General features: G+C 43.5%; 1 protein-coding gene across 1 annotated transcript in view; it reads right to left on the reverse strand.

The window, feature by feature from the left end:
- The window catches only part of kalrna (kalirin RhoGEF kinase a), a 162,042-nt gene that overhangs the window by 128,516 nt on the left and 19,689 nt on the right, over positions 1–13,837 (reverse strand). The window contains exons 6-9 of the mRNA XM_039006231.1: positions 10,141–10,263; positions 6,651–6,842; positions 4,449–4,580; positions 1,405–1,635 (exon numbers count right to left, since the gene is read on the reverse strand). Of these exons, the coding sequence (XP_038862159.1) occupies positions 1,405–1,635; positions 4,449–4,580; positions 6,651–6,842; positions 10,141–10,263 (678 nt within the window). The remainder of the gene's footprint in view (positions 1–1,404; positions 1,636–4,448; positions 4,581–6,650; positions 6,843–10,140; positions 10,264–13,837) is intronic.

The raw sequence follows: 13,837 nt of genomic DNA on the forward strand, positions 1-13,837 counted from the left end.
ATCTTTGAAATTGTTGCATGTTGCGTTTATATTTCCGTGTAGTATAGTATGGCTTAAAATGCGTCTCAACCAATGATAAGGCTTGTTTTGACTAACCCGTTGTAGAATGTCACTTAAAAGGTATCAGGAAAGACTACCCAGCCCATGCCTATGGAGGGGCTCTTCCTACCAGATCAGCTGCTTCAATGAATGGGGAGATCCATGCATTCACTTCTTCTGTGTTTAATCTGCATCTCAAACGACACCCTATCCCCTAAGTAGTGCACTATATAGGGGATAGGGTGCCATTTGGGATGCATCCCTACAGTAATGTTTGCCTCGGTGAGGGAGCAGTGGGCTTGTTATTAGAGTGACAAAGAGGTAGGGAGAGGAGGAGATATGAGAGGAGGGGTGAGAGGGAGAGGAGAGAAGAGAAGAGGTATTCACCCAAAGGGAGCCATATTGAGAAAGGAGGAAGGTGTGAGAGACGTTGGGTGACTTGACCGAGCAAGCTGATTCGCTCGCTCACTCACTCACTCACTCACACATACCCTATTGAACACACACACACACACACACACACACACACACACACACACACACACACACACACACACACACACACACACACACACACACAAGCACGAGCGTGTTATATTACACAGCATTGCTTTTTTAGGCCATTGAATCCATGGTAAAATGTTCCAAGATTATGCCTAGTAATTATTCATGAAGTTTGTGAGGTAAGTGAGGCTTGAGTCAACAGTGCTCCAGTGTCCCTGGTGGATTGGTTCTGCATGGTTTGGCTTTTGGCTGATCAGAGGTCAGATCTTGATTTGGCTCAGAGACTTGGCTCAGTGCTGCTGTTGGAATTATTAGTGTAATGTATAGGGAATAGGGTGGAATTTGGGACACACCCCCAGTCTGTGCAGCTTTCTCTCTCTCTCCGTTCTACAAAATGGCTAATGAAAGGTATACTAACTGTACTTCTGGGCACTTTTCCAAGCAAAAAATATTAGAGGAAAAGTACAGACAACTGTTGACAAATCTCCTCTTTCTTCACACTGCTCATTTGAAATATGGATTCCTTTTACAAACCAGAGAGCCAAACAGTGAGATGTAAAGATTTTGCTGCAGTAAAATGCAGTATCAGGGCAATGAACTGTGTTTTCTACAACTGGTTAAACTAAAAAAAACTAAAAGACATTGAGATTGACACCATGGCCTACTAACCCTCGTACTGTTACTAAACTAGAATTGACACAGGCAGAATCTTTTATCTCCATAACTCCCACGACCCTGACAAGACTGAAGAGGTGGTGCCCAAACAGATGCCTGAAGATACAGCCTTCCATTTACACTGTGTCCTAATCCCTACAGTGCACTACGTTCATGTGTGTGTGCCCGCGCATGCCGACAACAAACCTGTTGGACGTCCTGTTGGAACACACAGAGCTGTAGCCTCTGGTGCAGGCGGACCTTGCGGTGTTGCCAGATGCTCTCCAGGCGTCTCTGGTGGTGCAGGACCTCGTGGACCACGTCCAGGATACAGTGGACCGCCTTGGAGTAGTTGGCTGTGGCCGTCAGAGACTCCGAGTTCCCCGGGCTCAGTGGTCTCTGGAGGACATCCAGTAGGGCCTTGCCATCCTGACTGACCTGGTGACAGAGAGGGACATGACATTAGGAGAGTTACTGAAACAGAAATCTTGGTTGGAGGCTTCACGGATTTCTTGTATATTCCATATTCCTTGAATCCAGGAATCCTCCAACTGGGATTTATGGAAAACCTGGGAATTTAGGGAAAGTTTCCGCCCTTTAGCAACTTTATATCTGCAATAAATAACAAAGATTTGACTGAAAAGATGCATATTGAAGCCGGTCATGTCAGTCAAATCTTTGTTTCATTATATGGAAAGAAAAAGCGAAGGAAAATAAGGATTTTTGAATGTCAGTTCCTTTGCTAATCATCTCTCTTCTGATCAAATCCAGTCCTGGCCTATTCTAGCTGTCCATGTATGATACTAAATCAAGCCGTGCAGAGCTGTAATTTCATTTCCAATGCAAATTACTAAATGATATGCAATTTGGGTGCATGGGGATGGGTATTGTTTTCGTCATCTGTGGCACAATATGGAACAGAAAAGCCAACCCTTTCTTTTTTTTTGGTTCAAACCAGAGACGTTTATAGCGACCTTTTCAGAGATGACACCAAAATAAAACAAACAAGCACAAAAGTCAGTGTGGTGCAGAGGCATCTAGTGAAATGCTACACAAACCTATCATCACACGGGATCTTCTGTGGGAAGTCAATCTGACTTGGATGGACAGTGGTCCACGTATTACAGGCCATGTGTCACACAAGGTGCAAATCAGCTGGATTTAATGTGGTGGGAAAAGGTCCTATTTGATGCAAAACTGTAGGTACAATACATAAACATAGTCGAAGGTAAAAATGGTCCTGATAGAGTTACAGTATGTGTCTGGTCAGGTTTGATTGAAGGACTTGCGTTTAATTTAAGAGCAATATTTCAAAGCAATGTTCAGCGTACATCCATGTTTAGATTGTTTACGATAATGTTTAGATAACTTATGATGGTCTTTGAAAAACCAAAACCTAATGCCATCCTTGAAAAGATATAAAAGGGTCATTACCACTGTGGGAATTCTCCTTGTGGTGGGATCTTAAACAAACAAAGAATGCCACTATAAACCAGATCTTCAGTTAGTGTACGACTGCTATTCCACTCCTAACGTAACATACAGTTGAAGTCAGAAGTTTACATACACTTAGGTTGGAGTCATTAAAAGTTGTTTTTCAACCACTCCACACAGTTCTTGTTAACAAACTATAGTTTTGGCAAGTCGGTTACGACGTCTACTTTGTGCATGACACAAGTCATTTTTCCAACAATTGTTTACAGACAGATTATTTCACTTATAATTCACTTTACATTTACATACACACACGTTGACTGTGCCTTTTAAACAGCTTGGAAAATTACAGAAATTGATTAGGCTTTAGAAGCTTCTGATAGGCTAATTGACATCATTTGAGTCAATTGGAGGTGTACCTGTGGATGTATTTCAAGGCCTACCTTCAAACTCAGTGCCTCTTTGCTTGACATCATGGGAAAATCAAAAGAAATCTGCCAAGACCTCAGAAAAAAAATTGTAGACAGCCACAAGTCTGGTTCATCCTTGGGTGCAATTTCCAAAGGCATGAAGGTACCACATTCATCTGTACAAACAATACAAGCTGTACAAGCAAGTATAAACACCATGTGACTACGCAGCCGTCATACCGCTCAGGAAGGAGACGATTTCTGTCTCCTAGAGATGAACGTACTTTGGTGCGAAAAGTGCAAATCAATCCCAGAACAACAGCAAAGGACCTTGTGAAGATGCTGGAGGAAACAGGTACAAAAGTATCTATAGCCACAGTAAAACGAGTCCTTGACATATTGACATAACCTGAAAGGCTGCTCAACAAGGAAGAAGACACTGCTCCAAAACCGCCATAAAAAAGCCAGACTACGGTTTGCAACTCCACATGGGGACAAAGATCGTACTTTTTGGAGAAATGTCCTCTGGTCTGATGAAACAAAAATAGAACTCTTTGGCGATAATGACCATCGTTATGTTTGGAGGAAAAAGGGGGATGCTTGCAAGCCGAAGAACACCATCCCAACCGTGCTTTGCTGCGGTGCACTGCGGTGCACTTAACAAAATAGATGGCATCATGAGGATGGGAAATTCTGTGGGTATATTGAAGCAACATCTCAAAACATCAGTCAGGAAGTTAAAGCTTGGTCGCAAATGGGTCTTCCAAATGGACAATGACCCCAAGCATACTTCCAAAGTTGTGGCAAAATGGCTTAAGGACAACAAAGTCAAGGTATTGGAGTGGCCATCACAAAGCCCTGACCTCAATCTCATAGAACATTTGTGACCAGAACTGAAAAGGCGTGTGCGAGCAAGGAGGCCTACAAACCTGACTCAGTTACACCAGCTCTGTCAAGAGGAATGGGCCAAAATGCACCCAACTTATTGTGGGAAGCTTGTGGAAGGCTACCCGAAACGTTTGACCCAAGTTCAACAATTTAAAGGCAATGCTACCAAATACTAATTGAGTGTATGTAAACTTCTCACCCACTGGGAATGTGGGTCAAGCTGAAATAAATCATTATCTTCTATTATTCTGACATTTCACATTCTTAAAATAAAGTGGTGATCCTAACTGACCTAAGACAGGGACTTTTTACTCTGATTAAATGTCAGTAATTGTGGAAAAACTGAGTGTAAATGTATTTGGCTAAGGCGTATGTAAACTTCCGACTTCAACTGTATCATATTAAATGGAGGGACACCAAAACATCCCAAATCATACAAATGGCCTTGAAACCAGGTTGCACTATAAACCAGTGTTGAGTTAGTGCTGTAGCTGAGTCAGTGTTGCGAGGGTGTCTCACCTCGGTGTAGGCCTGGGTCACCTGTTCATAGAGGGTCTGGTGGTGGTGGATGGCCAGCTCCAGGTCCTGCATCTCCGAGGGCAGCCCCCCTTCACTGCATATCTTGCACCAGGCCTCCACCCCAGCCAGGAACTGCATGGACACAGGCCAGGAGACATATTCACACAACAGAACAGAGACAAATAGACCAATCAACAGAGCAATGTGAGTCATTTCGTAGACAGAGACGGGAAGAGAGAAGGCAGGGAGGAAGGCAGGCCAGGAGGGAGGCAGGGAGGAAGGACGGTATGGAGGCAGACAAGGCATCTTTACAAGAGGCTGAGGTAACCCTGGATCATTGGCTAAGTGCTTTCTGACAGGCAGCAGTACCCTCCCCCCCTGTGCACACCTGAAGCCCCAAACACTCAGCATCATAGTAGCTGCTGCCAAGGCAACGCAGGTCTATCTTAACTACCTCTACACAGCAACAGGCAGCAGCCGACATTCCAATCTCTCTCAGATGGCCTGTGGGCTGAAGTCTGACTTCAGGGATGGTGATATCTTGAGATTTCATGCAAATCTCCCTTTCACATCAATACGTGCTTTACACAAAGGTCTGAGTTACGTGCTCAGACTTCAAGTTAGGATTCAGAAATTATTCAGACCCCTTGACTTTTACCACATTTTGTGGTGTTATCGCCTGAATTTAAAATGTATTAAATGTAGATTTGTCTGACAATGGCCTACACACAATACCACATAATGTCCAAGTGGAATTATATGTTTCGAAATGTTTTGAAATGAATAAAAATGAAAAGCTCTAATGTCTTGAGTCAATAAGTATTCAACCCCTTTGTTATGGCAAGCCTAAATAAGTTCAGGAGTAAACATTTGCTTAACAAGTCACATAATAAGTTGCATGGACTCACTCTGTGTGCAATAATAGTGTTTAACATGATTTTTTAATGACTACCTCGTCTCTCTACAACACACATACAATTATCTGTAAGGTCCCTCAGTTGAGCAGTGAATTTCAAACACAGATTCAACCACAAAGACCAGTGCGGTTTTTTAATGCCTCGCAAAGAAGGGCACCTATTGGTAGATGGGTAACAAAAAAGCAGACAATGAATATCCCTTTGAGCATGGTGAAGTTATTAATTACACTTTGGATGGTGTATCAATACACCCAATCACTACAAAGATACAGGCGTCCTTCCTAACCTATTTGCCTTAGAGGAAGGAAACCGCTCAGAGATTTCACCGTGAGGCTAATGGTGACTTTAAAACAGTTACAGAGTTTAATGGCTGTCATAGGAGAAAATGGAGGATGGATGGGGGATGGATCAACAACTGTGTTACTCCACAATACTAAACTAATTGACAGAGTGAAAAGAAGGAATCCTGTACATAATAAAAATATTTCGAAACATGCATCCTGTTTGCAACAAGGCACTAAAGTAATACTGTAAAAAAAAATGTTGGTCCTGAATACAAAGTGTTATGTTTGGAGAGAATCCACTACAACACATTACTGAGTACCACTCTCCATATTTTCAAGCATAGTGGTGGCTGCATCATGTTATGCTTGTATTCGTTAAGGACCGGGGAGTTTTTCTGGATAAAAAAAAAAATGGAATGGAGCTAAACACAGGCAAAATGCTAGGAAAACTTGGTTCAGTCTGCATTCCACCACACTGGGAGATGAATTCAGCTTTCAGCAGGACAATAACCTGAAACACAAGGCCAAATCTACACTGGAGTCGCTTACCAAGTAGACAGTGAATGTACCTGAGTGGCCGAGTTACAGTTTGGACTTAAATCTACTTAAATCTATGCCAAGACTCGAAAATGGTTGCCTACCAATGATCACCAACCAATTTGACAGAGCTTGAAGAATGTTGAAAACAATAACGGGCAAATATTGTACATGCCAGGTGGGCGAAGCTCTCTGAGCCTTAACCAGAAAGACTCACAGCTGTAATCGCTGCCAAAGGTGATTCTAACATGTATTGACTCAGATATTTCTGTATTTCATTTTCAATACCTTTGCAAAAATGTTTGTCATTATGGTGTATTGTGTGTAGATGGGTAAGTGAAAAAAATCTATTTCATTTTTTTAAAATTTTATTCAGGCTGTAACACAACATAATGTGCAATACTTTCTGAAGGCACTGTGACTGAGTGACAACAGCAAGGGGTTTCAGCCTACTGTCACCGTACCTGTTCCGACTTCTGGTGGAAGACGGCCGACATGGCCAGGATGGTGCTGCGTTCGTCCAGGGCGGCGGCGAAGCTCTTCCACTCCTGGTCCAGCTGGGCCGAGATCTGTTTGATCTGCTGCGAGGCGTAGTGGCCCGCCTCCGACAGCCGCGTCGCCACCGACATGATCCTGTTGATGTTCACATAGGCGTTCTGCACAGAGGGGAGGGACACACGTGAAGAAGATATTATATAGTATGGGGAAAGATTCTGGGTTTATTTAATTCAATTAATTAATTCAGGATATATTGACATTTATTAATGTAGAAATGACTGAATCAACGTAGACAAACTGTGTAGGGCTTGGTCTCTGTGGCATGTCTAGCTATACCTAGTGGTGTCGTATCACTTGATAGCCAAACACGCAATGATACACCTGAACATGACACAGACATGACACGTGAGCCAGCCCGCCGCGAAGTGATGGTGTAGAGCTTAGCGACAACAAGCGTGACAGAATTCTGCAGCTTTCAGTGAATCTCTCTCTCTCTGGCAGGCCACCCCTGATGTCTCTGACACACACACACACACACACACACACACACACACACACACACTCTTTACTGCCATCTGGCTCTGTAGTTCCCAAAACCCATTCCCCCTTCCTTCCCCACTATGGGAGTCTCATCATCTCTGGCCGCTTTAGGCCCATCCATTTATCAGCTTCACATGATGCACCCACCGTGGGCTTTATTTACCGCTAACCTGATTAGAACTGCTAATGAAGCCATCAAAACGAACAGCTCGTAGGTTTAAAGCAGGGCTTAATGAACTATGCTCAGACATGGTTGCTGCATGCTGAGCACGCTGAGCCAAGACTCACGCTAAAACATAATAACAGTATGAGTCGGGAGTCTGTATGAGCAGAGAGCAGAGAGAGGGATAACGAGAAGGAGCGATAGAGAAAGAGAGAGAGTGGAGGGGAGTGGAGAGAGAGCGGGAGTGGGGAGAGAGAGACAAGGGGGGAGAGAGTGGAGAGCAGAGAGAGAGAGTGGAGAAAGAGAGAAAAAGAGAGAGAGCGGAGGGGAGTGGAGAGAGAGCGGGAGTGGGGAGAGAGAGACAAGGGGGGAGAGAGTGGAGAGCAGAGAGAGAGAGAGTGGAGAAAGAGAGAGAAAGAGAGAGAGCGAGGTTCTTCAGTGAGAGCCAAAATGCCTCTGTGTGTCAGTGGTTTTTGGCCAGTGTGGTTCTGTTCTGTGCCTGTGTCTGTTTACCCCCTCTGACGACTGCTGTGTGCAGCCCAGCCCAGCCCAGCCCAGCAGCAGGCTGATGGAGACACAGCAGGCTGTGAGGACTGGAGAGGAGGGAGCACACACAGCCACACACAAAGACACACACATGCTGCTGTGAAGGGCCTCCTGTGTGTCTGTGTGTGTGTCTGCACATCGGTGCCAAACACGAATAACTCAACAGGCCTGCTCCCGAATACACACAGAACTGGGGATTTGGGGACAGATGATGCTCTCCAATGATTACTGGAGGAGATGGCAGAGGATCTCACCATACTGCCCAGCGTTACTATGCCATTTAAATGTGCATGTGTGCGCATGCCGTGTGAGACTCTTGGTTTGTGTTTCAGGTACATAAATAGCCTGATTTCTCATCCAAATAGTATCAGACATGTCTCCAGAGCAAAACTGCAGTAGAGGTCATTGCCCACTGTAAGGTGTATCCCAATAGGCACCCTATTCCCTATTTAGGCCCATAGGGCTCAAATCAAATCAACCAAATCAAATGCTATTCGTCACACGCTTCGTAAACAACAGGTGTGGACTAAGATGCTTACTTACGGGACCTTCCCACAGTGCAAAGAGGAAGAAGATGGGGAAATAATCTAAAAGTAAAACACACGATAACGATAACTATAGACACGGGGTACCGGTAGAGTCGATGTGCAGGGTTACGAGGTAACTGAGGTAGATATGTACATATGTAACTAGCAAGTAAAGGGACCGATCAAAAGTAGCGCACTATATAGGGAATAGGGTGCCGTTTGGGACTTAACCCTGACAGTTATTATAATGTCAGTGTTACTGGTGAGGCTAACCAGAGGAAATAAAATCAACACTGAGGAAGTACCCTGCTGTTACAGCAGAGCGATAATAATCAGAGTATGTGTGTTTATATTTAAAACTCAATTCTGCTCTCCACCGCCAGTGGCCTGTACTATATCAACGATAGCTGTCAACTGGGGGAGTACGTTTTTTTACAACCCTCTTATAAATACTAATCCAGTAATTGAAAGGCCTTTTGACCCCATCCTAGAACATGTCTTTCAATAATTAAACTTTCTCATACAAAGTGAAATCCCTGAGGCATGACTCAAGGACCATTGACATCATCCATATTATTAGATCCCCCGTCCCCGTGCACCACAGAATATCCTCACCAACCATATAGTCCTCACAAACCACAGACAGTCCTCACACACCATATAGTCCTTCTATATTATGTAGGTCACACACACCACAGTCACACACCATAGACAGTCCTCACATACCACATAGTACCCACAAACCACATCATCCCCAAGCACCATATAGTCCTCACACACCACTGACAGTCCTCACACACCACAGACAGTCCTCACACACCACAGACAGTCCTCACACACCACAGACAGTCCTCACACACAACAAACAGTCCTCACACACCACTGACAGTTTTTACACACCACTGACAGTTCTTACACACCACTGACAGTTCTTACACACCACTGACAGTTCTTACACACCACTGGCAGTCCTCACACACCACTGACAGTCCTCACACACCACAGACAGTCCTCACACACCACAGACAGTTCTCACACACCACTGACAGTTCTCACACACCACTGACAGTCTTCACACACCACTGACAGTTATCACATACCACCGACAGTCCTCATTCACGACTGATAGTCCTCACATATCACTGACAGTCCTCACATATCACTGACAGTCCTCACATATCACTGACAGTCCTCACATATCACTGACAGTCCTCACATATCACTGACAATCCTCACATATCACTGACAGTCCTCACATACCACTGACCATCCTCACATATCACTGACAGTCCTCACATATCACTGACAGTCCTCACATATCACTGACAGTCCTCACATATCACTGACAGTCCTCACATACCACTGACAATCCTCACATATCACTGACAGTCCTCACATACCACTGACCGTCCTCACATATCACTGACAGTCCTCACATATCACTGACAGTCCTCACATACCACTGACCGTCCTCACATACCACTGACCGTCCTCACATATCACTGACAGTCCTCACATACCACTGACCATCCTCACATATCACTGCCAGTCCTCACATATCACTGACAGTCCTCACATACCACTGACCGTCCTCACATACCACTGACCGTCCTCACATATCACTGACAGTCCTCACATATCACTGACAGTCCTCACATATCACTGACAGTCCTCACATACCATAGAATTCATGGCAAAGTGATTGTGCTGCGTCTGGAGGTCCACGGCGTGCTGGTAGCTGACTCCGATCTCTGTGTGGCTCTGCAGGAACACTTCCTTATTGTGACTGATCCAGTCAAACATCTATGGTGGGAACACAGAACAAATACATGAGATACGTTACTGGTTGGGTTACTAGTCCTGTGTGGCCCAGTTGGTCCTGTGTGGCCCGGCATGGAGCTTGCAACACCAGCATTGTGGTTCCGATTCCTGCTGGGGCCACCCATACAAAAATGAAAGCACGCATATAAATGGCACATACTATATATATATATATATATATATTAGACATTCCCATTGATAGTTTAGGACAGCAGACACAATATTTTTATTTTTGTTTTGTGGACTGGATAAAGAGGAAAGATATAGAAAATAGCAGAGGGCTGTACTTGAACCCATGCCTCAGCAGTATATATGTGTTCCAGAGGCAGCGGTCTAGACCACTAGACCACCCTAAGCCACAGCAGAGAAACATTCTATTCATTACATGATCCTATAGTCCTCTCCTTGGTATTAATAATACACTATTGATCAGATTTAATCAAATGCAGTCATCTCTCTTTAAAATCCCGGACAGCATGCTTGACTATATAATAAAATATTAAATGATGGTGGCGTGACAAGCGTGATTATTGGGTGACACAGGAACAACTCTCTAGGCCAGCAGCTTCACATCTCCGCTCTAAAGAGCCTGCGACATTAGAACAAACCTATTTAATCAGGTTTGATCGAGCTGTTAATTAAACATTGGCGCTGGCGTGACCTCTCGCCGCTGCCTTCCGATGGAAGTCCTTATAAGGGGAATTAGTCGTCCGATGTGTTTGTACTGATGTAACAGATTACAGTGGTGGCGTTTCAATTGTCTCTGTTTTAGAAGCTGTTTGATAAATAATGCTTATATTCATTATTATCGTATTTAAACAACGATGAAATTGCAGTTAAATGTATTCTAATTTATTCAATGAGAAATATTTTTTACAAATCGAATGGGAAAGGCTGAAAAATGCCTAGGAAATAGTGCTCCTCCATATATTTTGGTTTGTTGCATATTTCTTTCCCTCAAACTAGGGTTTGATGAAATCGATTTTTATTGTCAAAAGACTTGAAAGACCATATGATTGACAACTTACTTGTAAATTCTCCTACTTGTCATGCTTATTAAATCACATCTTGACAGCTTAATCTGATATCTTACAAATCAAATGAAGAGAAGCTGGCTAAAGAATTAATTCGCTCAATGACTGTTAGCTGCTTTTGGGGGGGGGGGGGGGGGGTACAAATTCTGACTCAGAGCAGTAAGTTGATAATGCTGATAAATGACTCCCTATCAAATTCACTTGAAGATGAGGAATAGTGGAGAGCTAGTCGGGAAAAGAGAGCGATGATGAGCATTTATCATTTAGTCTACAAATCATTATCCTTAAATGACCAACATCATAAAGCAAAAAATGTACTCTGGAAAAATGCCACATTCCTTGAAAGAAACCAATTGATGGTACGACAGATATTATTTTCTCTCCTCACTAAAATCCATTTGAGCCTTTTTATGAAAGAATAAAAGAATGTTTTGGATCGTCACCGGTGCATGATAGCAGGGGAAGACGACGACGTGGAGCCGAGTCGGCCAGTAATTGTTCATTTTGTCTGCGTTTAAAATGGCTATTGCCTATATAGAGTGCTACAAAAGTAGTGCACAAAAGAATTATAGGGCGCCATTCGGGACGCAGCCACAGAGATCACGTGAGGTCATTACGGAGGAGGAGGAACAATAAACACCTGCGTCCATCCTCCCTCCCTCCCTCCCTCCCTCCCTCCCTCCCTCCCTCCCTCCCTCCCTCCCTCCCTCCCTCCCTCCCTCCCTCCCTCCCTCCCTCCCTCCCTCCCCTCAGTGAAATGAGGCCTTCTGTCTGTTACTGTTCCCTTTGGTCCTAATCCACACAGATATGAACTGTCTTTACAGGGTTTACACACGGACACGTTCATTTCACCAGCATTGTACAAAAAAAAAAATAGCCTTATTATGTTCGAGCTCCAAAGGTGTCGCGTAAAACAATGTGTTTCGCCTTTTGAATCCCTGCTCCGAATACTAACGTACCGGCGTGCAACCACGAACGCTACTATGATTGTCCAAGTGCTTGGTCGGACCAGAATCAAAATAGTCCAACGGGAATCTGAGTTTACAAAATGACCAGTACCTGAATTGCTGAATCTATCATGATTCTGATTAGACTGCGTTGTATAACACGCTGTTAGTAAATCACCATCCGATTGGAGAGGACACAGGGAGGGACATACACTGTACGCGTGCCATGCCTTGATTGGCATTGTCCCCAGGGAAATTAATCATTATCTGGGCCTGTACTAATCAGAGGTCCCATGGGGCTCCACGATCATTAGGGAAGGGACTGACTGCACTTATCCAAATGAAGGCATCTTCGTCATTGTAGGGTTTATTGGGGGGAGTGTTGGCTTGAGGGATTGGAGAGAATATTGCACGGTTATATGGTAATAATATAATTTTTCTTCCTCTCTGTAAACACTAGCTGTGTGGCAGTTCTACTTTAGTTGATTTGTCTGGTTGCCTTGACGAAGCAGGAAATGACTTGGCAATGTAAAATATTGTTTAGAATCATACGATATCATCTTCGGCATCGAAATACTATCACCTTTTCTTAGAGACCCACCTGTGTCTCCGACCTTGCCAGAGTTGTATTGGTCTTAACATGAGGTAATGTGCTGACCGTATATTAAAGTTGATGTTGTGTCATTCCTAATGAGTTTTGGGGTATATGAGGTTTTCCTTTAAAAGCCTGAAAGCTTTTCAGAGACCAAAAATAATGACATGTAATTATTACATGTACCTTTGGGTTATTGACATTGTCAAGGGAGATGAGTGCGTAGATGAGAATAAAGTATTTTGTCATCTCTAATACCCACTTAGAAAAATCTCATGACTTGGAAAAGTGGGCAAAATACATGTTAATTCCCCCAAATACCATCTCAGGGAATGATGTACTGAGCCGTTCTGCTTTCATAATATATTTTAAAGCACATATCCTTGTAAAAGCATATTATATCCCATTTAATATGTGTTTCAAATAAATACAAACAAATGGCAGAGTTTTCTATGTATTTAGGCCCTCCATATAAACAGAGAAATGCTACGTCTAAAATGGCACCCTATTCCCTACATAGTGCACTACTTTTGACGTAAAAAAATAGTACACTATATAGGGGACCGGGTGCCATTTGGAGCGCAGCCTGGGCCTCACATCACATCGAACCCAAAGTTTGTTATTGGTTCCCGTACTGAGGACATTCACGATGCGCCTCTAGGATAAATATTTGAAGACAAGACTCTGGGATATTTATATGCCAAAACCTCTCAATCAGTTTGCAACCTTTTTAATATAAATTCCTTGTCAACGTTTGTCTGCCTTACTATACACAAGGCACATGTGTGGCAATAAGTTTGGTCTTACTAAAACGCCCTGCAAGGTCAAATCAACAAAGTGTCTTTAATGTGATGCGGGTTTATTATTATTATTCTGTTAGCAGAGGTAATCAGCTGTATCATGTTGTCTGATCTGTATCTTTTAATGTTTTTAACAATGCCAAATTTCCATTTATGAACAATAAAGATATTCTATTCAATTCT

This window comes from Salvelinus namaycush, chromosome 13, assembly GCF_016432855.1.
Source record: "Salvelinus namaycush isolate Seneca chromosome 13, SaNama_1.0, whole genome shotgun sequence".
Lineage (NCBI taxonomy): Eukaryota > Metazoa > Chordata > Actinopteri > Salmoniformes > Salmonidae > Salvelinus > Salvelinus namaycush.